Source organism: Dromiciops gliroides, chromosome 3 (genome assembly GCF_019393635.1).
Source record: "Dromiciops gliroides isolate mDroGli1 chromosome 3, mDroGli1.pri, whole genome shotgun sequence".
Taxonomy (NCBI): domain Eukaryota; kingdom Metazoa; phylum Chordata; class Mammalia; order Microbiotheria; family Microbiotheriidae; genus Dromiciops; species Dromiciops gliroides.
In genome coordinates, this window is record NC_057863.1 from 617,049,383 (window position 1) to 617,075,704 (window position 26,322).

A 26,322-nucleotide genomic window follows, 5' to 3' on the forward strand; every position below is an offset into this window, starting at 1 on the left:
CAGCCCTGAGCCAGACGAGCACAGTACTGAGATGTTCTTCCAGATGCAAAGCTCTTAAGAGGCAGCTAGATAGTACAGTGGATAGAGTGCCTGGCCTGGAGTCAAAAAGACCTGAGTTCAAATCTAGCCTCAGACACCTAACAGTTGTGTGACCCTGGGCAAGTCACTTGCCTCTGTCTGCCTCAGTTTCCCCAACTATAAAAGTAGAGAAAATAATAGCACCTACCTCCCAGGGTTGTTTGTGAGAATCGAATTTGATAGCATATCTGCAAACCTTAAAGTACTCTATACATTATTGTTGTTGCTATTATTATTCCATCTGGTACTGCACACAGTAGGCATTTATTTTTGTTTCTTAGGCAATGGGGTTAAGTGATTTGCCCAGGGTCACATAGCTAGTAAGTGAACTCAGGTTCTCCTGACTCCACAGCTGGTGCTCTATCCACTGAACCACTCAGTAGCCATTTAAAACTTCAGAGGGGTCTGCAGGACTAAAATGAATGAAAGATAATGGACTGAAGTAGGGCTTCTATCACTGCTACCCCTTGGTTGTCATTCTGACCCCTGAAGACACACAGTCTAGATGGAAATATTGCATCTGTTACTGGCAGTGATCGGATGAGGCCCTGACAATGTTCGGAAGACCTAATTCATTCTAATGATGGAAAGCTGATTGGGGCACATCTGTACCAGAAAGGAGTGATATGAGGAGATGATCTTAGTATAAGGAATTCCCAAGCCCAGAGATTCCCTCTGCTGGTGGAGGCAGCTCCTTGGTAACTTTAGAGTGTCACTGAGTGCAGTGGAAAGAGCATAGGACTGAGAATGAGAGGCTCTGGGTTGGAATCAGCCTCTCACTTTACTGCTCATGGGCCAGTCACTTAACTTCACCTTCATTATCTGCAGAAAGGGGCTCATTGGAGAAAGAATGGACTCAGCTGCCATCCAGCTCGAAACCTCGGACTCTGTGATAGCCCTTCACGGAGTGGTCAGTCAGTTGGTCAATAAACATCTGCCAAGCACCTACTGGGTGCCAGGCAATTAGCTAAGTGCCAAAGCAAAAGGCAGTCCTTGCCCTCAAGGAATTGCAGTCTGACAGCAGAAACAACAAAACAAATATGTTTGAGAAAACAGGAATTGCCACCCCCAGGTTTTAAGCCACATGCCCTATGTAGAGATGGGGAACAACACCAGGTGGTGTAGAATAAATTCTAAAAGTCTGGTATAGGCAGCAAGACTTATAAACTGGGCACATGCCTCCAAGAAAGCCAACTACATCAAAATATTCTGCATAGTGATAGGCAAATAGTAGGTACTTAATAGAGGCATAGTGAAAGGGCGGCTAGGTAGCGCAGTGGCCGGGGATCAGAAGGACCTGAGTTCAAATCTCACCTCAGACATTTACTAGCTGTATGACCCTGGGCAAGTCAGTTAACCCAATTGCCTTAAACATCTCCATTCATCCTAATGTCTATCTTGCCACTGGTTCTAGAGGAGAGAGTGAGGTTGGTGACCTTGCACAGCCCTCCTTCATTTAAATCCAATTCACTGCAAGTCTTGACATCACCCCTGACGTCATGGTCCTCTTCAAAAATGAAGGACAAACAACAATCGATTGGTGATTTCAGTCATAGCCGAATGCTTTGTGGTTGAAGTGAACTAGAAACAAAGTACACGGCCTTCAGTTGGGAGAGGGATGAAAAAAACCTCCGAATGTAATGGTAAATTATTATGTATTTTAAAAAAGAGGAATTCAGAGAAATATGGGAAGTTCTTTTGATTGAGCTAAGGAAGACCAGAATAAGCTGAACCAAGAGGAACCACAACAGTATAAAAAAAAAAAAAAAAGACCGGGGCAGCTGGGTGACACAGTGGATAGAGCACCAGCCCTGGATTCAGGAGGACCTGAGTTCAAATCCAGCCTCAGACACTTAACAATTACTAGCTGTGTGACCTTGGGCAAGTCACTTAACCCCAATTGCCTCACAAAAACAAACAAACAAAAAGACCACTGAGAGGAAGTCTAGCTCAGAACAAATGAAAAACTAGCAGAGACCCCGGAGAACAAATAATAACATCTATCTCATCCTTCCCAGCAAAGAGGTGGGGGGCCACTAGGGCAGAATATTGCATACTCTGCTGAATGTATCAGATTGCATGTTCATGTTTAACAGTTGTTTTGGTTTGGGTTTGTTATCACACGGGAGGGTTCAATCTGGTGAAAGAATAGAGCTAATAACAGCTAATGTTACCGTAGCACTTTTAGGTTTGCAAAGAACTTTACATAGACTATCTCATTCAATCCCCCCAAAGGCCCTGTGTGGCAGATGCCATGATTCACCCCATTTTACAGATGAGAAAACTGAGGCTGGAAAAGGCTAAGTGATTCTTGCCTTCCCAACTGCATGTCCCGCTGCTGCTTCAAATGACTGTGTTGTAGAGGAAAAAAGGATATCGATACAAAAAAATATGTTTAATCTACAATACCAGAGTTTAAAAAGGGGAGGAGGACAATTTGACAAGGAAGTCAGAGGTAGGAAGACAGATGCATGTTGCTGATTGCAAAAAGAGAGGCTGGTGAAGGGTTAGCCATGCCTTCCCTAAAAGGGCATTGGCTCTGACACTTACTCTTTCTTTGACCTTGGAAAAGTCACTTCACTTTCCTGCACCTCAGTTTCCCCATCTGTAAAATTAATAAATTGGACTAGATGATCTCTGAGATGATCTCAGTATCAGGAATTCCCAAGCCCAGCGATTCCCTCTGCTGGTGGAGGCAGCTCCTTGGTAACTTTAGAGTGTCACTGAGTTAGTTGCTTGATATGTTGTGACATTCCCATGATAACATAGCCCATATGGGTCACAGTCAGAACTGGAACCCAGGTCTTCCTGAATCTTGGGCTGGCACTCTATCCACTGTGTACAACCCCAGCTTTCAGAACACCTATAGCTCAGTCTATCCATGCGCCACACTTTCCATGTGTTTTTATAAAATGTCATTCCACCTATTCATTTGGTGTCTTTTCTCTCATCTCTAATGAATAAAATATAAATGTATATAGAATATTTTATATTAAAATAAAACTGTAAGATGACATATTCATGTTAAATTTGTATCTATAATGCATATAGAGTTTTATATTTATATTAAGTAGACACAATAGAAGAGGTGCTAGATTGGGCTTCAGGAGACCTGGGTTTCAGTCTCAGTTCTGACCATTGGTGGAGCTTGGTCGAGTCACTTCTACATTGAACTTTTGTTACCTCCTTGGAAAAATAAGGGCATCAGATTAGATGAACACTAAGGTCTCTTCTGGCTATAAAATTATCTGTTCTAAGGAAGGCCCATTTCAGCTCTATGATTTGGCATTCAAGGCTTCAACCAGTTCTGACATATGTTCTAGGTTCCCTCCCAGCTGTTAAATGCTAAAGGTTCCCTCCTAGCTCTGACATTATTTTAGGTTCTAGGGCCCTCCCTGGTTTTATATTCCACAGTCTAAGGCCCCTTCCAGTTCTAGCCTTCTATGTTCTAAGGACCCACAGACAAGATGCCTGAAACTCAGTGTGTTATAATCAAGAAGTACAACATGCATTGGGCTAACTTGCTGGTACTACAGGCTCTGTGACCACCTCACATGCTCAGAATTAGTCACAGAATGAGGAGTTCCTCTCATCTCCCAGATTCCCTTGTGGTTCTCTCAAGGGCCTTGGAAGTCCTCAGACCAGCAGCTCTGACCTGCCCCATTAGAGTTAATAGGGCCAATTAAGATTTAGTCTTTGTTCTTATCTGCCACAAATTAAAATATTAAGACATTCCAAATGCCCAGGCAACTGGGACTGGGGGAAAAGGCCAAATTCAGCTCCTCACCCAGAGCCAATATAACCCTTCTCCTGGGACTAGAACAACTTTATTAGCCTAAGCAATCCAAGGCTCAGATACTGGACGCTTGCCCAGCAGGGTCAAAGAAGCAATGCCTTACATCACTGGCTGGAAAGTTAAGATTGTCTGTGCTGCTCCTATGGATTATCCTATGGATAATCTTATTGTGGTTTTCAAGGAAGATGGGGAGTAATTGAGTTCAATTCTAGAAACAATTAAGCACTCCTGCTAGGCACAAGGCACTGTCCTAGGCACTCAAAGGCTCCAGCCAGGATGGAGATCACAGGCTGCTCTTGGGTACCTTAGAGGTAGCTATGGTCTTCCCCTCATCATCTGACACAGGAAGAAAGAGAGAGAATTTGGGGGAACTCCCCAAAGGTCTGGTCTCCCATTTTCACAGCTGGGCATTTGTTCAATTCAGATGCTGGAAGCCTAAAGAAATCACAGAACCTCAGGATCACACATTTGAAAGGATATCTCTCATAAATACTTGCTGACTCTCTAAAAGTTTGACTCATGGGCCAGCTATGACAACTCAAATTTGTGATGTTTAAAATCGAAATTGTGGTCACCTTAAATCAGAAGCTTTAGCTCCAGTCTAGTCTAGAGTTCCAGCCTGGTTGGGTTCTTCCTGAAGTCCTCCTCCATGAGCCTGCTCTAATCAGCAACTCCCTCACAAGCTGTTTGTGGAAGCTTTTTTATACATCTGGAACAGAGGCGGTCCTTACACACTGCTTCAAGGTGATTGGTTGGCATCATCCAAATCCATTGGCTTTGAAGGTGGTCTCAAGTTGAGTTCACAGTCTAGTTTCTGAGAACAATACCTTCTTAAGGGATAGCCAGGTGTGATTACAATCCAATTAACTTGAAGTAGGCTTAATTAGCAGTCAATCACTCTCACTTGATTCAATCAGTCTAGATTAATCTCCAGGTGGGTCTTTGAGTATCTGCTAAATCCCATTATTTCATCACAAATTCAAAAAAGAATCCCCACTACAAGAAGAAGACAAGGGTCTAACCCTCAAGAAGACTACAGATGATGGGAACAGAAGAGAATTATCATTTCCTTCAAGACTCAGCTGAAGCTTGAGGCAGCTAGGTGGTACAGTGGATAGAGCACTAGCCCTGGCATCAGGAGTAACTGAGTTCAAATAGGACTTCAGACCCTTAATATCTGTGTGACCCTGGGCAAGTCACATCCTCGACTGCCTACACACACACACACACATACTTATGGCTAATCTAAGGTTGTCTTTAATAGACTGTAAGAACCTTGATGTCAGCAGCCATTAGCCTGGAACATAGGAGATGATGAATAAATAAATGCTTATTGACTGACTGACTAGGTACCTGGTATACAAAGAAAGACCAAAGACTTCTTTGGTATGGGAAGAAAGCTGGAAAAAAGGGAAGGGAGCAAAATTTATAAAATCAAGGAAATGAAGACAAAAGAGCATACCAAACCTGGAATATCAGAAAGATATTGAAGAAAGATTTTAAAAAACTGTATCTGGCACAAACGGTGGCAAACTCCAAGAAGCAGCAATCATCCTCACCTATCTGATGGGGAAACTGAGTCATTAAGCAATTAAAGGGCCTACCTGGCATTACACTTTAAGTAGAAGATAAAGTCTGCCCACCTCCAGCTCCCAGTCCTTATGTTGTAGCCTGTGCTTTTCAACAGTTTCTCTCTCCAAAAAATAAAATACCTACTCCTTATGTCTATTCAGCATTGCGAGACCAAGACTGTACTCACCTGAAGGCTGAGGGTTCGAGAGGAAAAGGCAGGGATGCAACAGGCCAAGATTGGGCACCAGAAGGGGGCTTTGCTCTTTTTGTCCTCATCAGGGCTTTTCCATCCTGGCTGATTCTCTTCCCCTGGAGCCAATGAGACAAGGGAGGAAGGAGTTGGTTAGTTCTGGTGGGGTGACAGGAAAGAGTTGTTTAAAAATTCCTGGGGGGCAGCTAGGTGGCACATTGGATAAAGCACCGGCCCTGGATTCAGGAGGACCTGAGTTCAAATCTGGCCTCAGACATTTGATACTTACTAGCTGTGTGACCCTGGGCAAGTCACTTAACCCTCATTGCCCCATAAAAAAAAAAATCCTGAATCCCAGTCACTCAAATCCCTCTAGGCCTCAGCACCCTAGACCAGCACCAAGAGCACTGTCCAACAGAGTGATCTGCAGTGTGTTCCTGCATCCTAGGCCAGTAAGACCTCTGCCTCCATTGGATCAGAGATGACTGAAGGCAACAATTTCAGACACATCAGAAAGTAATTCTGCTTCCTTCATGGCTACTCTAATGCCTGAAAAATTCTCCAAGCAACATTTTAGAAGACTGAAGCCAAAGCTAGAAGGAACCTTAGAACAATTTCCTTTATGATATAAATATATTCTTGATGCCTAAATCAGGGAGAAAGCAGAAAAAGAAAACTATAGACCAAAATCAATCATGAATATCAATGCAAAATATTGACTTATTAGGGACAAACTTAAATTCATCAGAATGAAAGCCATTCCTCAATAAATAAATAGGATATGAATAGGTAGATTTCAAGAAAAAAATCAAGTTATTAATAGCTATACTCCTTCACCCCCCCCAAAAAAAAAACCTGCTCTAAATCACTAATAATAAGAGAAATGTAAATTAAAACTCTAAAGTTCTATCTCACAGGCATCAGATTAGCAAAGATGACCAAAAAAAGGAAATAACAATTGTTAGAGAGGATGTGGGAGAATAATCACACCAATGCACTGTCATTAGCTATTTAGACTATATAATTGGATATTTAACTATACAATAGTCTGGCAAACAATTCTCAACTGTACCCCAAAATCACCGAACTACATACCCTTTGAGCTCAGTAATATCACACCTAGATGTCTGCCCCCAAAGACAATGAACAAAAAGAGGAAAGTGCCCCAAATGTGCAAAAATATGGATAGCAGTGCTTTGGGTTTTAGCAAAGAACTAGAAACAAAAGTGTTTCCCATTAACTGGGGATTGGAGAACCAAATTATGATAACCTCACAAGAAAAGATGAAAGGGGTAGATTCTGAGAAACCTGGGAAGATTTTTATGAACTAGTTAGTGCAGAGCAAAGAGAGCAGATTCAGAACAATGTATACAGTGATAACACTGTAAAGAAAAACAACTGTGAAAGATTTAAGAACTCTAATCCACACACTCAAAATATGACTCATGTACAATATATATATGTCTATATGTCTGCATATATAGACACATACACACATCCACAAGTATATACATATGTGTATATATATACACATATAGATATATGTATATGTGCTTGTTTATATAATTATATAAATAAATAGTAATAGTTAATATATTAATAATTAATAAATTTTGATAAATGTTAATATATTTCTATATACACAGAGAGATAAAAACAACTGATGATGAACTGTGCTACCTACCTCATGACAGAGAGGGGATGGGGTACAGGTATAGAAGGAGGCACACATTTTTGGACATGACCAATATATAGATTTGTTCTCGAAGACTTTTTTTCATTTGGGGAAACTGAGGTGGGGAAGCAGATGATGATGGGGGAAGGAGAGAAAAGAGTATCCCTGAAGCATTTTTTTTAATGCATGGACAGGGGCAGCTGGGTGGCACAGTGGATAGAGCACCGGCCCTGAATTCAGGAGGACCTGAGTTCAAATCTGGCCTCAGACAGTTGACACTTACTAGCTGTGTGACCCTGGACAAGTCACTTAACCCCAACTGCCTCGCCAAAAAAAAAATTAAATAAAAATTTAAATGCATGGACAGAAAGAAGTTCAGAGGGAGACACAGGATGGCTTTGAACTTAATGTGTTAACCTCATTATACACTTATTTTTTAAAAAATACAGTCTGTACAGATGAAATTCACAGATTCACATGTAATCCTGTTTTGTTCTTTGTAAATGGAAATGTTCGTGTTTGTAAGTGTTGTCATGTTCTGAATCACAAAGAATTAAGAGAAAAAAGGATGTCAACCGGAAGGAACTTCAGCACAAAGACAATCAGACCATCAAGCATCTTTACAAATGGCTAAAATTCTAAATGAAATTTAGCATTTCCAATGATAGTACTAGCATTTTCATATCTCTTTATGGTTCCCAAAGCACTTTACCAATATCCCATTTGATCCTCACACAAGCTTTGGAGGTAAGTGCTATTATTATCCCCATTTTTAGGTCAAGTGACTTGTCCGGGGTCTAAGGTAGCCCGTGTCTAAGGTAGGATTCAAACTCAGGTATTCTTAACTCCAAGTCAAGTACTCCATCCGCTATACCACCTAGGTGCCTCAGGTCTTTAGAACAGAAAATGTTAGATCTAGAAGGAATCTTTTATGGAAGATAGTCCAAACATTTAACAGAGAACCAGAACCACGAAGGTACTGAAAATCACAAAGCAAGACAATGGCACTCACGTCACCAACACCCATCTTCTCTGCCCAATATTATTCTCGGTACAATTGAGCCAGCCTCCTCAAGTCCTTGCTGCCTATGTCATAATGAAAGATCACCTTCCTGTCCCCTTGTGAGCCCCACAATCCCCTTCATCTCTGAGGCCTCCCATGACCCAATGTGTCCTGGGCTGAGGGGAGGAGCAACCAAGACTGGGGGAGCAGACACCTCAGGAGAGAGCTGTCACTTCCTGTAACTCTATGGATCAAGGGCTTGGCACTAGCTAAGGGTAGTGGAGTCACTGATGGAAAGAAGAGAGAAGAGGACCAAGGTGGGATGAATGCCTTCCTTTGCCAGCCCTCCAGTGCCTGGACCTTCCCAGAAGTAGCAGCAAAAAGCTGGGTTCCTAGGCCAGGATAGACCAACTCATAGCAAGAACAAGATCAGTCAAGGGTCTTGTGCATTGAATGGCCAGAAAATTATCATCCCTAGAGTCCAAGAGGCTTGCTCTATTCCAGGCTAGTGATAACCACTATAATAATTTTTATTGTTGTTGAGTCATTTCAATCACATTTAACTCTTCATAACCCCATTTGGGGTTTTCTTGGCAAAGATACTGGAATGGCTTGCCATTGCCTTCTCCAGCTCATTTTAAAGATGAACAAACTGAGGCAGAGTTAAGTGACTTATCCAGGATAACACAGATAGTGTTAAGTGTCTGAGGTCACATTTGAACTCAAGTTCTCCTGACCCTAGGGCCAGGGCTCTATCCACTGAGCCACCTAGCTGCCCCAGCTCCCATTTTCATAGTGATTTATGGAGTATCTGGCTTTATCCTCACCATTCCCCTGGGATACAGTTTGGGTAAAGATTATCATGCTCATTTGATGAATGAATATCTTGCTGAAGGTCATAAAACCATTGAATGGCAAGAGATGGGATTAAAGTTGGGCCTTCATCACTCCTAGGCTCTACCCACTACACCAGACTGCCCTCTACTCAATTCTTTTCATACAAATATCAACTTCAGTCTGGGATTGGGGATAAGATTGTTCCCACATTTAAAAGCTACATTAAAAATGTTGAAAAGCCCCATTACAAACCCAGGCCTCAAATGCCCATGGACTACTTGGATGAATGAAAATCCACAGACAAGCTCCAAATGTCATTTTTACCACTGGATTCAGTGTCTCCTTTAGAAAGCACACTTCAAGGAACCCTGGACAAGAAGGTGGAAAATCCAGGCTCTGCCATGAAAGTCCTGTGTGACCTTGTATAAATCACAGTGCCAGCGAACAGCAAACTCCTCAATAAGATAAAGGGCTTGGACTATGTAACCTCAAATTTCATTCCCGGCTTTGAAATTCTCTGTTCTAAAGACCTTTCTACTTTTGCATTTTATGTCCTAGAGTCCTTCCCAGCTCTGACTATGTGTGTTCTAAGGTCCCTCCCAGCTGACATCCTGTGTTCTAAGGGCCCTCCAGCTCTAAAATCTACTGTTATAGGGGCCCTCCCAGCACTGACATCCTGTGTTCTAAGGGCCCTCCAGCTCTAAAATCTACTGTTATAAGGGCCCTCCCAGCACTGACATCCTGTGTTTTAAGGCCCTTCCCAGTTCTAACATTCTGTGTTCTAAGGTCCCTCCCAGCTCTGACATTCTATGTTCTAAGGCCCCTCCCAGCTCTGACATCCTGTGTTCTAAGGGCCCTCCCAGCTCTGACATCCTGTGTTCTAAGGGCCCTCCCAGCTCTGATATCCTCTGTTCTAAGGTCCCTCCCAGCTCTGACATTCTATGTTCTAAGGCCCCTCCCAGCTCTGACATTCTGTGTTCTAAGGGCCCTCCCAGCTCTAACATTCTATGGTCTATGGTTCAAAACCTTCCTTAGTGCTGCTCAAACAGTCCAACAACTCACTGTAATTTCACCCTGTCTGGAGAAGGGGCTTTGGAGAATGTACAAGACAGACTCTAAGAGTTAAGGAGAAGGAAAAGGAGGTGTTTCAAATGGTCTCCATTGACCCAGATTAGTAAATGGGCCCCAGCGAGGTGGGGGTTGAATGAATTCCCCGACAAGGGAATGGGATAAAATGATAACAAGTTGAAAAAGCATAATATGCCAATGGAGGATACTGTTAAGATATGAACAGTCTGTTCATTACTTCCTGCCTCACACCCACCACATAGTCTCATATCCATTTATTCATTCATTCCTTTATTTGTTCACACATTCAACAAATATCTGATGACAACAATAACAACAACAACATCTGGCATTTCCATAGTGCTTTTTTGTGCTTTGTCTCGCTTGAGCCCAACAACAAGCCTGTGATGTAGGTACTACAGGTGTTAGGTATCTCTCTTCTACAGACAGAAACTGAGGCTCAGGATAGCAAAATGACATACACAGCTAACAATGTCTGAGGCAGAATTCTAATACAGGCCTTCCTAACCAAGTCCAATATTCTATCCCCTATTAGGCAACTGTGCTGACAGCCACAGTAAATATTTGTTAAGCACCTACTGTGTGCACAGTAACCATTTATTGAGCACCTACTGTGTACACAGCAACCATTTGTTGAGCGCCTACTATGTGCGCAGCAACCATTTGTTAAGCACTTACTGTGTGCACACTTGATATACCAACAATCTATTGAACTTCTCAAACTAACTTTTCCCTTATCAAAACATGTTCTTCTTCCTCTCCTCTGCCTCATGTAAACCTCTCCTTCCAGGTGTGGTCCAATCACCACCTTCTCCACCTTTCCAGATTACCCTAATTCCTAGTGCCTTTCCTCCCTAATTCCATAGTGGTTTTGTTGTTGTTCAAGTCATTTTTCACTTGCGTTCAACTCTTCATGACCCCATTTGGGGTTTTCTTGGAAGAGATACTAGGGAGATCTGTCATTTCTTTCTCCAGCTCATTTTACAGATGAGAAAACTGAAGAAAACAGGGTTAAGTGACTTGGCCTGGGTCACACAACTAATAAGTGTCTGGGGCCAGATTTGAACTAAGGTCCTCCCGACTCCAGGCCCCAAACTCTATCCACTGTGCCACCTAGCTGATCCACCTAGTATTTAGTGACATTTATTTTTGTATTCATTTGGCATAGACCTATCTATATACATGCTATCTCCCTGCCAGGATATAAATTCCCTGAGAACAAGAATTGTTTCACTAAGTATCTTTGTGTCCCTAGTACAGTACCTGACACACATAATAAATGATTTTAAATTAAATTTAAATAATAACAAATGATAAATAATGCTTAATAAATGCTTGCTGATTGACAAAAATGTAAACACATACACACACACACACACACACACACACACACACATACACACACACACACACACACACTGTAAATACCCAAACCGTGGCCAAGCTTGGTTCTAGAGAAAAACTGAGAAAATTCATCTCTAGTCCCTCTTTGCAGAGGTGGTGGACTATGGCTGTGGATTACTGCATACAGTCAAGCACAATTAATTGCTGCTTGGTGTTGCTGAACGGCCATGCGTGTATTTTTTAAATCTTGGTTACAGAGAATGGCTCATTAAGTAGGACATGAGGGAAGGCTGTAATTATCATAATAAAAATGATGAGAATTATAGCTAACATTTATATAACTGGCCTGCAAAGTGCTTTGTACAAATATTATCTCATTTGATCATCACAACAACCCTGGGAGGCAGAGGCTATTATTATCCCTGTTTTACAGATGAGGAAACTGAGGCAGGCACATTTAAGTGATCTGCCCAGGATTACACAGCTATTAAGTGTGGAAGGCTGAATATGAACACAGGTATCCGTGACTCTGGATCCTGTGCTCTCTCCATTGCCACCATTATTCAGAGATAAAGATGACATAAAAATATGAAAGATTATCAATAAAAAGGATTTTTTAATAAATATTTTAAGAAAATAAAGTTTGGTAAGGCACAGTCCCTGCCCTCAGGTAGCTCACAGTCTAGTAGGGGGGATTAAACACTAACAGTGATCTTTAATCCATGATCAGCATATTGAGAATTATAAAACAAAGTCCATGGGGAAGTCAGAAGGAGAAGGTTATTACCAATCAGGGGGATCCAGGAAGACTTCCTGAAGAAGTGGTATTTCGACTGGGCTTTCAAGGATGGAAGGATTGTAAGAATCCAACAGGGTTCCTGAGTCAGGCGGGGAGGGGCGGGGGGGGGGGGGGGGGGGAAGCCTGGGCAAAGGACATTCCAGGGTCCTTTTTCCAAACACAGCCTAAGTGCCTCCGCAGACTTAAGTCTTTACTCCCACAGACTGAGAAACCTCTTTTCCCCTGTGTTTTTTCCTCTTTCTCTTCCTAACTCCACTCACCCACCTCCTATCAAGCCCTTGAAATTTAGTGTTATTATTATTATTTTTAATGATCTGACCTTCTCACTCCAGATGGCTCCCTCTGCCTGCCTCTGATCTCTCCCGTTAGAAGAAAGTGAGCGACGGCTCTCCATCTGCTGGGCCATTGTTCCCAGCGCTAAACCGTACAGGCTGAGACCAAATTAAAAAGCTGTTGCGAGAGAACCTTGATAACCCACTTGGGTAATTGACATTATGAACAAGTTAGAATGGCAAAGCAGTTATTTCCAATTGACATTAAGTGGGAACTTATTTAGTGTCAAACCATATTTAGCAGGGCCCATTTGGCACTGATGCCCATACAAAATGGCTCGGTCTGAAGCTTAGGGCTAGTAATGGAGATGGGCCTGTGTTGGTTTGGCTCTTAGCTTTCTGGCTCTGCCCCAGTCCTCAGAATGCTCCCCACCCCTCAATCCTCTCGACCGTTACCATCATGAGACATTGCCCCTTCCTGCTCAAAGGTGATTGTTAAAGGCGAGATGGTGATCCCACTGAGGTTACCCTCTTCCTATGTCCCTACACCTCTCCAGCATGTTCCTGATACACCAACTGGGCCAATCTCTTCATTGTCCTACACACACCATACTAATCCCTACCTCTGCACCTGAGATTTCAGGGTATGGGAGTGGGAACACTGGGCAATATCAAGGGAGAGCAATCAGAAGACGGCCCTAGAACACAAAATGATGGCTCTGGGGATGACATTAGAACAGAGGAAGGTCAAGAAGGGACTTGAAAACACTGAATGTCAGAAGTAGAAGGGGATAGATGTTACAATAATGAGAATAGAACTTGAAGGGTTCTAAAATGGAAGATTTCAGAATTAGAAGGGATCTTAGAACATAAAATATCAGAGCTGGAAAGGAACTTAGAACATAGAATGTTAGTGCTGGAAGAGAGAACTTATAAAATGTCAGAGCTGGGAGGGGTCTTAGAACATAGAATGTCCGAACTGGATGGGTGCTTAGAACATAGAATGTTAGAGCTGGGAGAGTTCTTAGAATATAGAATGTTAGAGCTGGGAAGGGTCTTAGAACACAGAATGATAGAGCTGGAAAGGGTTTTAGAACACAGGATGTCAGAGTTAGAAGGGGTCTTAGAACATAGAATGTTAGAGATGAAAAGGGTCTTGGAACACAGAATATTAGAGTTAGGACAGAATGGAGAATGAATGGTAAATCCATAAGGGACTTTATAAACCATCTGCTTCAACCCCCTCATTACACAGAGCTGTAAACTAGGACCCCGAGAAATGACCCGATTCGTCTAAGATCAAACAAGTCCTTTGTGGATCACCATGATGCTTCTCAGCTTCAATGGGACTTGGGGAGAGGAAAAAGCTGAAGCTGGAAAAGCGAGTTGGTGTCAGATCACAGAGGACCTCGCATACCTGGCCAAATAAAGGGTTTGACTCTACACAGCAGGCAATGAGGAACAATTGAGGGTTTGGTGATGTAGTAGCAAGACTTGAGTCTTGACGTCAGAAGACCTTGGGCTAATCATTTTCCCTCAGGGGAATGCAGTTGTCTCATCTTTAAAACAGGTTAGGTCTTTTTCCTGTCTTTGCATCCCTAGCCCTTAGCACGGTGCCTGGCACAGAGTGGGCTATTCAAGCTGATTGTGAGCCAAAGCTATTCGGGGTCAGGGACTCCCAGGAGCCAAATACCTTTCCCTTCACCTTGGGAATTTCCAGAGATCATCACATCCTTCCTCATCCTCTACCCCATCTTGGTGTGACAGACAGAATGCTGGATTTGGAGACAACCCTGGGTTCAAATTCCAGCCCTTGCCACCTGAGTGACCTTAGCCACTTCTTTCTGGGCCTCAGTTTCCTCACCTGTAAAATGAAGGTTTTAGACTATGTGGCCTCTAAGGTCCCTTGCAGCTCAGCACAGCCGAGGCACCACAGAGACAGTGTGCCCAAGTTAACTTCCTCTTTCAGAAGGATCATAGATTTAGGGATCACACACACACACACACACACACACACACACACACACACCATTTTAAAGATGAAGAAACTATAACCCAGAGAGGTTAGGTGATTTGCCCAGAGTCACACAGCCAGCACGTGTCAGAGGCAGAATTCAAACTCAGGTCTTCCCGACTCCATGTCCAACACTCTCCACTAGGCCAAGTTGCTCCCTCTCTCCTTAAACTTGGTTCTTTCTTTCTCTCATTCTCACTCAGGAGTCTGTTAAGACTCTAACCACATCACACGGTCGGTATAGGGGGCATGCATGCATGAAGAACAGAACAACAAAAAAAGAAAAGAAAAGAAATAAAAAGAAATAAAATCCTATCCTCAGAAATGTCTTTAACATGTTTTATTTCTAACAGGTTTATATTATTCCAGCCCAACCCCCCCCCCTCCTCCCCCTATAACCAGGCACTGCAGATAAAAACAAACTAACAAAATAAAAGAAACAAATTATTCCAGCCCCAGGGGGACTCATGCATTCAAATAAGATTTCAAATGAATTTCCTTCCATTAAAACTTTTGCTGCAGCAGAACAGCATAAAGATAAGGCGGTGAAGCATCTTCAGAGGAAATGGAAAGGAGCCGGGACTGGGTTGGCCCGCATCAGTCACCAGCCTCTAAGCCCCCCTTTCATCCAGCCTATCAGGGGAAAACCTAAAGGACTCTTTAAAGCTAGCATGCAAACAGAGCCTGGGTACTGGCCTGGGGCAAGCAGAACTGAACCAGCTTGGAGAAGGGGGAGGGATTCCTTCCCAAAGAAGGCAAACAGTGATATGACTCTGGGCCTGAGGGTATCTGCCTTGCCTGAGGTGCCCTTTCCCAGGAGGAACCTAATCCATAGACACCCCGCCCAGTGATCTGGTACCCTGGCTTTGTGGGAGATAAGCCACTATGTTTTCAACATCCCAGGAACCCCCACACCAGGAGGAGAAACCTCAAAGTCCGGCCCTGCCCTTTGTCAGGCAGCCCCTCCCCATCATCAAGGGTCTGGGCCCAACAGAAGAATCACCCAGGGACAGGACTGGAAGAAGCAGGCCAAGCACATGAACCCCAAGGAGATTAAAGACTATGAGCAAGGCCTCATATACACCAATATATGAATAGCAGCACTTTGGGGGATAACACAACTGGAAACAAAGGAGGTGGCTGTGCCTTCGATGGGAAAATAACTAGAGAAACAAACTGTGGCACATGAACATAATGAGGTATTACTGCACTGTATGAAACAATAAATATGAAGAAATCAGAGAAGACACTTGAACCAATGCAGAGTAAATGAACAAGATCAGGAAAACAATTTACAGTGACAAAAGTTTAAATAGAGCAAACAACAAAAGAAAAGGAAACATCGTATGATTATAAGGACCAAGAACAGCCCCAAAGACAGATGGAAAAATGTAATCTTCTCCCTTATTGGCAGAAGTCAGGGACTATGGGTGCAGGACTATATATATGCATGCACATATATATGTACATATATACACACACATACACACACGTGTATTTTTATTACATTATGCATATGCATATGCATACACATAAACATGCTCATATGTGGGGCAGCTAAGTGGCGCAGTGGATAGAGCACTGGCCCTGGAGTCAGGAGTACCTGAGTTCAAATCTGGCCTCAGACACTTAACACTTACTAGCTGTGTGACCCTGGGCAAGTCACTTAACCCCAATTGCCTCACCAAAAAAAACAAAAACAAACAAAACATGTTCATGTGTGTATATGCACACGTGTGTATGCATACACATATGTGCATATACATATATATTGCCCACACTGTGATGGTGAATTTTCTGAACTTCTGCTTTCCCTATTCTTATTCTTTTTTCTTTTTTTTTTTTTAAACAGAGAATGGCTCTTGGGGAAGAACTGGAAAGAGGGATCTATTTGGGGAAAAAATGGTATTAAAACAAACAAAATCAACAACAAATGTAAAAGTAAACAAAACAAGGTAGACCCAATAGTATCTCCTACTCTGTAAAATAAAAGGGATGAACGGATGGTCTCCACAGTTCATTTAAAGTATGACAGTCTGTGTTTGAAGGTCTCTCTCCCAGTTCCAGCATGCTTCTCTGTTCTAAGGTCCCTTCCCGTTCTCACATTCTATGTTCTACAGCCCTTTTCCAGTGTGTTGTCACTGAGACTATTCTGGTCCAATGGAAAAAACACTGGATCTGGGGTCATAAGACCTGGCTTCAAGTTCTAGCTTTGCTATTTATAAATACCCAGTTCCCTTGCATGTCCCATCCAGCCATCCACCTCACCATCTTTGCCATCTTGCCATCTTTCAGCCACCTTTACTTTCTGTCCTTACTTCTGAGCACAGTAATCTGACCAATACAATCCATTCCTTCTGTAAAGGGCTTATCCACTGATTGTCTGATGGATCATCTCACCATCCAAGTGACTACACGGACCAAAATTCCCACCACTGACCACCAATCCCCTGCCAAACTGACTTTCTTGAAATTCCATGTCCACAATAGGCAATATCCAAGCTTATGCAATGGCTAGCCACCATATTCTCCTCAGCGCCACCTCTCAGAATTTCTTGTTTTGCTTCAAAATTCAGTTCAGGCATCATCTACATGAAAGTTGTCCTGATCCCCTTGGCTGTTGGTGTCCCCACACACACACACACACACACACACACACACACACACACACACACACACACACAGACAAAATTACCTTGGATCTCTTTTGCATATTCCTATGAATGGACACAGCCGAATCTAAGCTTCTTGAGAGCAGGGACCATCTTTGAATAGCCAGCGTGGCACCTGGTAGGTGCTTCAATCCTCACCGTTTGATTGGCCCAACATTCTTGATAACCTACACCATTTTCTCCCAGCCCAGCCTGTTCCCTAGAGTCTCGTTCCCACTTGGATTACTTACGGAGCCCAATTTTGGCCAAGTGTAGACGGTTCACCCAGGAGATCTTGCTCAGGGGGTTGGGCGTGATAAACACCACCATGAAGCTGATGGGCCGGCCAGACCTGACAGGGAGAGAGAGAAAACGAGGAAGGTATAAGTAGGTCCCTTTCTTCCTTCAAGGCACTGAGTGAGATCTCTTCCCTTTTGGGAGATCACGTTGGCCTTTGACACTGGCTCTCTTCTCTGAAGATAGAGCTAGGCCTGGCTAACCAAACATGGCATGGGCCAGTAGGTGAGACGAGTGTTATTCTTGTCACAGACTGGATCCCCTGGGTATAAGGCAGCTTTTCAAAATGTGAAGGAGGGTAATGATTGGGCCTCAGGCTCTCCATCTATCAAATTAACCCATTGAAGACATGGGGAGACTAAGACCCAGAAAACTTCAACTCATTTCAACAGGCATTTTTAAAATGTCAACTATTTACAAGACAATAGGAAAAATGGTACAATAAAAAGGGGACTAGTCTTGGAGTCAGAAAAATTAAATGTCAAGTCCTGACTCTGAAACATATTAGCTGTGTGACCAAGAGTAAGTCAAGAAGGCAGCTAGGTGGCATAGTGGATAAAGCACCGGCCCTGGATTCAGGAGGACCTGAGTTCAAATCTGGCCTCAGACACTTGACACTTACCAGCTGTGTGACCCTGGGCAAGTCACTTAACCCTCAATGCCTCATCAAAAACAAAAACAACAACAACAACAACAACAAAAAAGAGTAAGTCACTAAACCTCTCATTGCCCCACAGGGCTCAAAAAAATGATACATTACTCGCATCTCCCCCTTCTAAGATAGTAAGAGATGAGTTATCATTCTTTCTCAGTGGAGGGAGATTCCACACTGGGAATTCTTCAAACTCATGCAATCAGGGATCTACATTCACCCTCTCCAAAAAGGAAAAATACTGAAGGTACTTTGTACAAAGAAGTACAGGAAACAAATAGGAATAATAATGTATATTTATAGAACTCTTTCGTGTTGGCAAAGTGTTTTTACATCTATCATGCCATCGGAACCTCCCTGCAAGAGGAAAACACTACAGGTTTCATTACCTCACATTTGGCAGATGAGGAAACTGACTTTAAGCAATGACTAAGAATGTCAGAGGCTGAAGTTGAACTCAGCTCTTCCTAAGTTTAGCATTTTATCCACACGGCACCATGCTGGGTAAGTTGCCTCACATCATTCCTCCAGGTAATGGAAGAACTTGAACCTGGGTCCCTTGATTTCCAATCCTATATACGTCATGGGCATGGGCTATGCTTGGCCTTTGGCCCCTTGTTTCTAATTAATCACTTAATACCTATTAATAAGGACCTAAGCTGTGAGGTACCTCCTTCTGCAGGACTGACTTTTTTTTTTTTAAGTGAGGCAATTGGGGTTAAGTGACTTACCCAGGGTCACACAGCTAGTAAGTGTTAAGTGTCTGAGGCCGGATTTGAACTCAGGTCCTCCTGAATCCAGGGCCAGTGCTCTATCCACTGTGCCATCTAGCTGCCCCAGGACTGACTTTTAAAAGACACCAGCAGAACACGTGTACCCACTTCATTGAAAGTCAACATAACATCCAACGGATGAGTGGACATAGGATATAAACAAATAGGACCATCAAAAAAAAAAGAATTATAAACTATTAGCAACTATATGAAAAATGGCTCTGAATCACTATAGTGAGAGAAATTCAAATAGAAATGGTCCTGAGGTTTCACCTCTCATCCAGAAAGCTGGCAAAAGTGACAAAAAATAAGAATGGTCAATGTTGGAAGGATTGTGGAAAGACAGGCATGGCACTGGTGTGTGTGGGAATTGTTCCAACCACGCTGGAAGGCATATGGAATTAAGCTAAGAAAATGGGTAAAATATCTATACCCTTTGAGCCTGAGAGATTGTACTGCTAGCCAATATGCCCCAAAGAAATCATTGCTCAAAAGAAATGCTCTAGGGGCAGCTAGATGGCGCAATGGATAGAGCACCGGCCCTGGAGTCAGGAGTACCTGAGTTCAAATCTGACCTCAGACACTTAACACTTACTAGCTGTGTGACCCTGGGTAAGTCACTTAACCCCAATTGCCTCACTAAAAAAAACAAAAAAAAAACCAAAAAAAAAGAAATGCTCTATATGTACAAGAGTATTTATAGAAGCACTTTTTGTAGTAGGAAAGGACTTGAAAACAAGACAGATGCCCACTGACTGGGGAAATGGCTAAACAAGTTTTAGAACATGAATGTAATATAAATATTATTGCACAGTAAAAGATTATGAAAATCAGGAATACGGAAAAGCATAAGAAGATTTAAATGAACTGATACAAGTGAAATAAAATCGGAAAACAACATAAATCAGGACCATAACAAGTAAATGGAAAGAACAACAACAAAACCACCAAAATTGAAGCCTGTGAAATCAAAATGAACAGGCTTGGTCCCAAAGAAGAGCTATGAGAATGCATCTTCTTTCCTTCTTTGCAGAGGCTGTAGCTGTAGAATTCTACATATAAGTCAGCTTTGCTGACTTGAATTCTCATTGATATAAATGGTGATTATCTTGGAGAGAGGGGATAGACTGGGAAATGTGATGATCTAAAACCCAAAGATATCAATAAAACTATTTCTGAAATGAAAGATAGGAATATAAATCTTAAGGAAAGAGGAGTTTTACAGTGTAGTGGAAACCACTGAACCACAGAAAATAAGTTTAATTCTCAGTTTGATACTCAGTAGCTCTATGACCCTGGGCAAACTGGTTAGTTATTATCTCTGAGGCTCAGTTTTGTCACATGAAAAATGGAGCTGATTCCATACCCCAGAAAGATCAAAGAAAGAGGGAAAAGATCCACAGGTATAAAACTACTTATAGCAGCACTTTTTATTGGAGCAAAAACTGGAATTCACATGGGTGCCCATCAATTAAGGAAAAGCTGAACCATATGAATGTAACAGAATTTTATTGCACCATAAGAAAGGACAAAAGGGAGGGATTTAGATATATAGGGAGGACTTGTATGAACCGATGCAAAGTGAAGTAATCAGAACCAGGAGAACAACTGACACAATGATGACTACAACACAAAGCAAGCCGACTGTGAAAGTGATTGACCAGCACAGTGACCCAGCATGACTAAAAGATGGAAGTGTGTTTCACACTGAAGCTTGGATCAGTTCACATAAGTCTTCCTATACTTTTCCATATTCCCCATTTTCATAATATCTTACTGTGTAGTGGTATTTATATTGCATTCACGTTTCACAACTTCTTTAGCTATTTCCCCAATCAATGGCAACAAAGCGATGGGCTAGAATGAGACTCTTCAGACACAGACAATGGATGAATTTGTTTTCCATGACTAAACTTAGATGCTACAAAGGAAGGGTATCATTTGTATTGGGGGAGTGGCGATTTGGGGTAATGGTGACACAAATACTTCAATAAAGGAAAAAGAGCATCTACAACTCAATAAAAATGAACAAAAGAGAGAAGAAAGTTCAAAAGAGGACACAGACAAGCACGAGCAATGTTGGAACTTCACATTAAATGGGAAATATGAAAATATAAATTATAATAGTTCAATCATCTTCATGTATCAAAATGTTCGTGTTTATTGATGATTGTTGGATCCAGTTTTTTAAAAAGAAAATGGGGCTAATTGTATTTATAACTTCCTACATCAGAGGTGGTTATGAGGAAAGCTTAAGAGCACTCTAGAAATGTGAGCTATTTTCCTCCAGGATGATACAGAGAAGAGGATGGCTCCCAAGTGCCTCCTTCCCTCTTCCCAGTTCATGTTTTCTCCATTCCTGGAAGCCCCTCAGGCTACTACCCCAAGGGAGAGTCCAGCCAGATGTACCATGTCCATTGTCTCTCAGCTCCAAGGCAAAAGCCAGAGCTGATCTATGGATAAATGTTTAATTTCTAGGTGTTTACTTTGTGTGTATTGGAATATACCTTGTATAAATATTTGCTAGATGCCCTGTAGGTATGGCCAAGCACATGCTGTTTCCCCAGTCGAATGTAGTAAGCTCCTCAGACACTTTTATTTTTGCCTCTGTGCCTCCAGCACCTAGCACAATGCCTTGGACAAAGTAGGTGCTTATCCAAAAAAAACAAAAACAAAACCAAAAAAAGGGGCAGCTAGGTGGTACAGTGGATAAAGCACCGGCCCTGGAGTCAGGAGGACCTGAGTTCAAATCCGGCCTCAGACACTTGACACTTACTAACTGTGTGACCCTGGGCAAGTCATTTAACCCCAATCGCCTCACCAAAAAAAAAAAACCAATTAATAATAAATAATAAAAACCAAATTAATAATAAACGTTGCCTAAAATGGAACTGAACTGAAAACCACTTTCCCTCTTAAACCCTTTACTCACTTGTCTGGCTTTCCAGGGAGCAGGAGACGGAGACGACACTTATTAGCAGAGTGGATTTCCTCTTCCTTCACCCGCATCAGCCTTTGTAGGGCAAGGCACCAATCTTGAGCCACTGTCATGTTCAAATTCTGTGAGTTAGGGAAGGAAAATAAAGAGTGTTGAAAGGTACATAGTGGCGGTTGACTAGGTCACTGCCAAACCTGTCTGCTTTTCTAAAACTAACTGTGGTCTCATCTGACCCTTGACTCCTCCCATTGTGGAGGGAGGTGGGAAGGAAGGGAATCACAGGAGTTTCTACTATCAGCAGAACAACATTGCACTGGGATATAACCCCTGACCCATGACTTTAATATATAGATCAAGTAAACTCTGATGTTATAGAGGAGGTCAAGTTAAGGAATTCTGGTTGGGAGAGAATGAAAGGAAGCCAAGTCTCCTGAGCCCAAGTTAAATTTCCTCCAAGCCAAAAAGGGATTTTGTAATTGGCCCAGTTCTAAAAGCACTGTTGATGAAACACTGCCAACTCTCTTCACTCTGAGACTACCTTCCATTTATAATGTGGATATGCACCTACTTTGTATGCTGTCACCCCCATTAAAATGTGAGCTCCTTGAGGGAAGAGATTGTTTTTGCTTTTCTTAGCCTCACCAGCACTATGTTTGACACTCAGTATGGCTTAATAAATGCTTACTGACAGAATGACCGACTTCCTGACAGCGAGGGGGTACTTTTGGTAAGGGAAACCTGAGATGACTCTATTTACTCAAATATTAACGGTGGCTAGTCTTTTTAGTCCAGTTTCCTCGTTTGTAAAATGACACTAATTAGAGAGTACCAGACAGGAGAATCAATGAGATAATACAGGTAAAGTTCTATAGAAATGGGACGACAACAATGATGATGATGGTTACTGTCCAGCCAGACCAATGTACCAAGAATGGACCACATAAAACAATGATCATTTTTCCAAGGAGTTTGTGATATCTGGCCACACTCAATGTCTTGTCCTACTCTGGAAGTTTCACATCATATTTCCAGGTGGGTAAGAGGTTGGCTGACACCACCATCACTACAGACAACCCCAGGATACCTCCAAGAGAATGGATGCATAATCTCTAAGCCATTATCACCATTAGCTCCCACTGAATCTCAACCCATTACTGAGAAAGGAGAACAGATACTTTTGCTGATTTGTCTGATGGTCAGGACCCTGGAACTTAGCCTGAGGTGCTCAGTACCTGATAGGTGCCATGGAGGGTGCTGATAAGCAGGGTGATCTGCTCAACCACAGCCAAGTCTTTCTGCAAATCCTGCAGCTCCTGGAAGAGGCGAGGGGGGCCGAGGTACACCTTGTCTGGGAAAGAGAAGACAGATAACTCAGGCAAGAGCCAGGATTAAGAGGGAAGAAAAAGGTAAAATAATTCACTCATTCATCTTGCATGGATGGAAGCCCAAATGAACCCGGATGAACAACCTGCTGAACAACAGCTGGACAGTGGACAGCCCAAAGTGTGTCTACACGATTTGACCAGGCATCTACTAATGTGGCTTTGGGTGAGGGGCAAAATGAGCAAAAGAAGGATTTGTAGGGGCTGCCCCTAAGATTGGAGGCAGTCTGTGGAAGCCATTGGATTTGCTAGACCACAGATTATTATCCCTGCCCTGGGAGCCAAGAGCACATTGTCCCAATGGTGCCTCTGCCACTACTATGACATATGCGCCCAGAGGTATGATACGGTGTCATTACTTCTCTTTCATCCAAGCTTCCTCCTCTGTAAAGTGATCTGCAAAATGGGAATCATAAATCATAGACTGAAGGTGGAGCTGATCTTGGAGGTAATCCAGCCCAATCTGCTCATTTTGCAGATTACAAAACTGAGACCCAGATATAGAAATTGACTTGTCCATGCTCGAACGGGTCATAAGTTACAGAGCCAGGATTCAAATCCAGGTCTCTGGAGTCCAAATCCAGTGCTTGCTTCCCTGTCCTGCCTCCCTGAAAGAGTCATTGTGATATAGTGAAAAGAGTATATCAGTCCTTGGGGGTCTGGGTTCAAACCCTACCTCTGACACATAGCACTTGTATGACCTCTGGGCAAGTGACAACTTCCCTGTGCTTCAGTTTCCTTTTCTATATAATGATGGCACTGGACTAGATGCTCCCTTCTAGGGCAGCGCAGTGACACAGTGGATAAAGCACCAGACCTAGAGTCAGAAAGACCCGAGTTCAAATCCAGCCTCAGACACTTCCTAGTTGTGTGACCCTGGACAAGTCATTTTATCCTGTTTGCCTCAATTTCCTCATCTATCAAACGAGCTGGAGAAGGAAATGGCCAACCACTCTGTTATTTTTGCCAAGAAAACCCCAAATAGGGTAGAGGCAGACATGACTTAAAACAACAGAACAACAGCAACTAGATATAAATCTAATACCTTATAATTGGAAAGATTCAATGAAGTAATAGTTGTGAAAGGATGACATACTGAACACATGGAAGAGATTACAAACATATGGATATAATTGTATTATATTTATGTAATTTGGTCCCAGTATGAAAAGAACCCCCACCAATGCAGATCAGCTGTTCCTCCAGAGTTTAAAGTCTTAGAGACTTGACTGAGGCACGGACAGACTTTCATTCAAGGTCACACAGCCAATGTGTGTCACAGATAGGACTTGTCAGTAGGTCTTGCATTAGGCTTCACTGTCTCTCCAAATATGAAGGATAACCATCATCATCTCCATCATCCAGCTTACTCCACTGGCTGCTTCTGGAGTGATTCCAGGGTATGGGGGAGGGGGGTCCTCTATGTATGGAGTAGAAGTTCAGGGAGATGGGTTACTGATAAGAGGGGGTCTCTAATTAGCAGCACCAAAGTGGGTAGGAAGAGCCATGAGCCAGGCTGCTTCTTTGAAGGGAGGCATCTGATAACGGGGAAGGAGAAAAGGAGGGAAGAAGGGGAAGGGGGAGGGAGGGAGGGAGGGAGGAGGAGGAGACCCTCAGGAGCAGCTGCTTTGAAGAGTGAAGCTCAAAAAAGAGCCCAGGCACGTTCCACTCCATGGATTCAGTTGCTCTATTAATTAGAAAGGGGGCCAGGGAGAGAAAGAATTCCCCAAAGGGGCCCGCCCATCTGGTCACATGCCCATCCCAGGCTGCCTCCACAGAGAATGCACATGGTACAAGCACTCCCTCCAAACTTCAGAATGCTTCTGCCCGGGTCCCACAGAGAGAGGCAACACCCCACCAACTGCCTTTCCCACCCAGGCCTAGCCTCTCTCCCATCAGAAAGGTCCCACAGCTGGCTGGAGCAAGGAGGCAAAACTGGGTACCCTCTTCGCCCTGAAGATGGTGTGGAACTGGAGTGAGCATCCCACCACAGACCCCCGGGACCCTCACTAGAAAGAGAGATAGCTCCCGTCTTTGCCATCTGAGAGCCCTATGCTGAGTGGGGCCCAAAGTAGCCTGCTGGAAACAGGCCAGGTCATACAGATGTTCTGGCCACCTCAGAGAAGCAGAAAAGGCCTTGGAAAGAGGCTTCGGAATCCTGTGTCTGTCATGAATTAGGTGACTTTAAGTAAAACATTTTCCTTCTCTGGGCCTCGGTTTCCTCTTCTGTAAAATGGGGATTATTCTTGCCCTGCCTTGCTCAAAGGGGGTTGCTATTAGGGTCAAAGGAGAGAATGTTTCCATATAGAGAATCGCATTCCAGGGCTTAATGATTCTACTGGGGGGAAAGGTGTTTTGCTTTTTAAACCAGGCACTGGTAGAAGGAACTCCCAGTAAAAAATAACTCCTTCCACCAATGCAGGCTCCCACATGCTCTTCAACTTCTCATCTCAGAGTTTCCCAGGAGAGGTTAAGGGACTTGCCCAGGGTCACACAGGTGTCAGGGGGAGGACTTGAACCTGGAATGTCCCCAACTCTGGGGCCAGCTCGATATCCACTACCCCATCACAGCCTCTCTCATCACTCTACAAGGGGGATTATATGATTATATTTTGTCTCCTTCTCCCCTCCTCCCTCAAAAAGAAAAATCACCAGGGCCAGTGAGCTGAGTATTTACTGAGACTCATTCAGCCATTTATTGTTCTCACAGGGTGACTGTGAGGATAATAATAAAAATGATCATATTAATGACAGCTGCTCACAACTCTACAGATAATAATAAACTGACATAACACAAAAGCTTGCAAAGCCCTTTACACACAGTATTTCATTTGATTCTCAGACAACTTTGTGAAGTGGGTACTATTATCACTCCCATTTTACAGATGAGAAAACTGAGGCTGAGAGCAATGCAGTGACTTCTGTAAGCAACTAAAATTAGCCTCGGGTGCCCCAAATGG

General features: G+C 43.0%; 1 protein-coding gene across 7 annotated transcripts in view; it reads right to left on the reverse strand.

Moving 5' to 3' along the window:
* ARHGEF10L (Rho guanine nucleotide exchange factor 10 like) overlaps window positions 1-26,322 on the reverse strand; it is a 237,951-nt gene that overhangs the window by 57,184 nt on the left and 154,445 nt on the right. For all 7 annotated transcript variants that reach the window (XM_043997671.1, XM_043997670.1, XM_043997669.1 and 4 more), the window contains 4 exons: window positions 23,213-23,328; window positions 21,975-22,102; window positions 17,572-17,672; window positions 5,634-5,755 (listed from right to left, as the gene is read on the reverse strand). In XM_043997671.1, coding sequence (XP_043853606.1) covers window positions 5,634-5,755; window positions 17,572-17,672; window positions 21,975-22,102; window positions 23,213-23,328 — 467 coding nt within the window. The remainder of the gene's footprint in view (window positions 1-5,633; window positions 5,756-17,571; window positions 17,673-21,974; window positions 22,103-23,212; window positions 23,329-26,322) is intronic.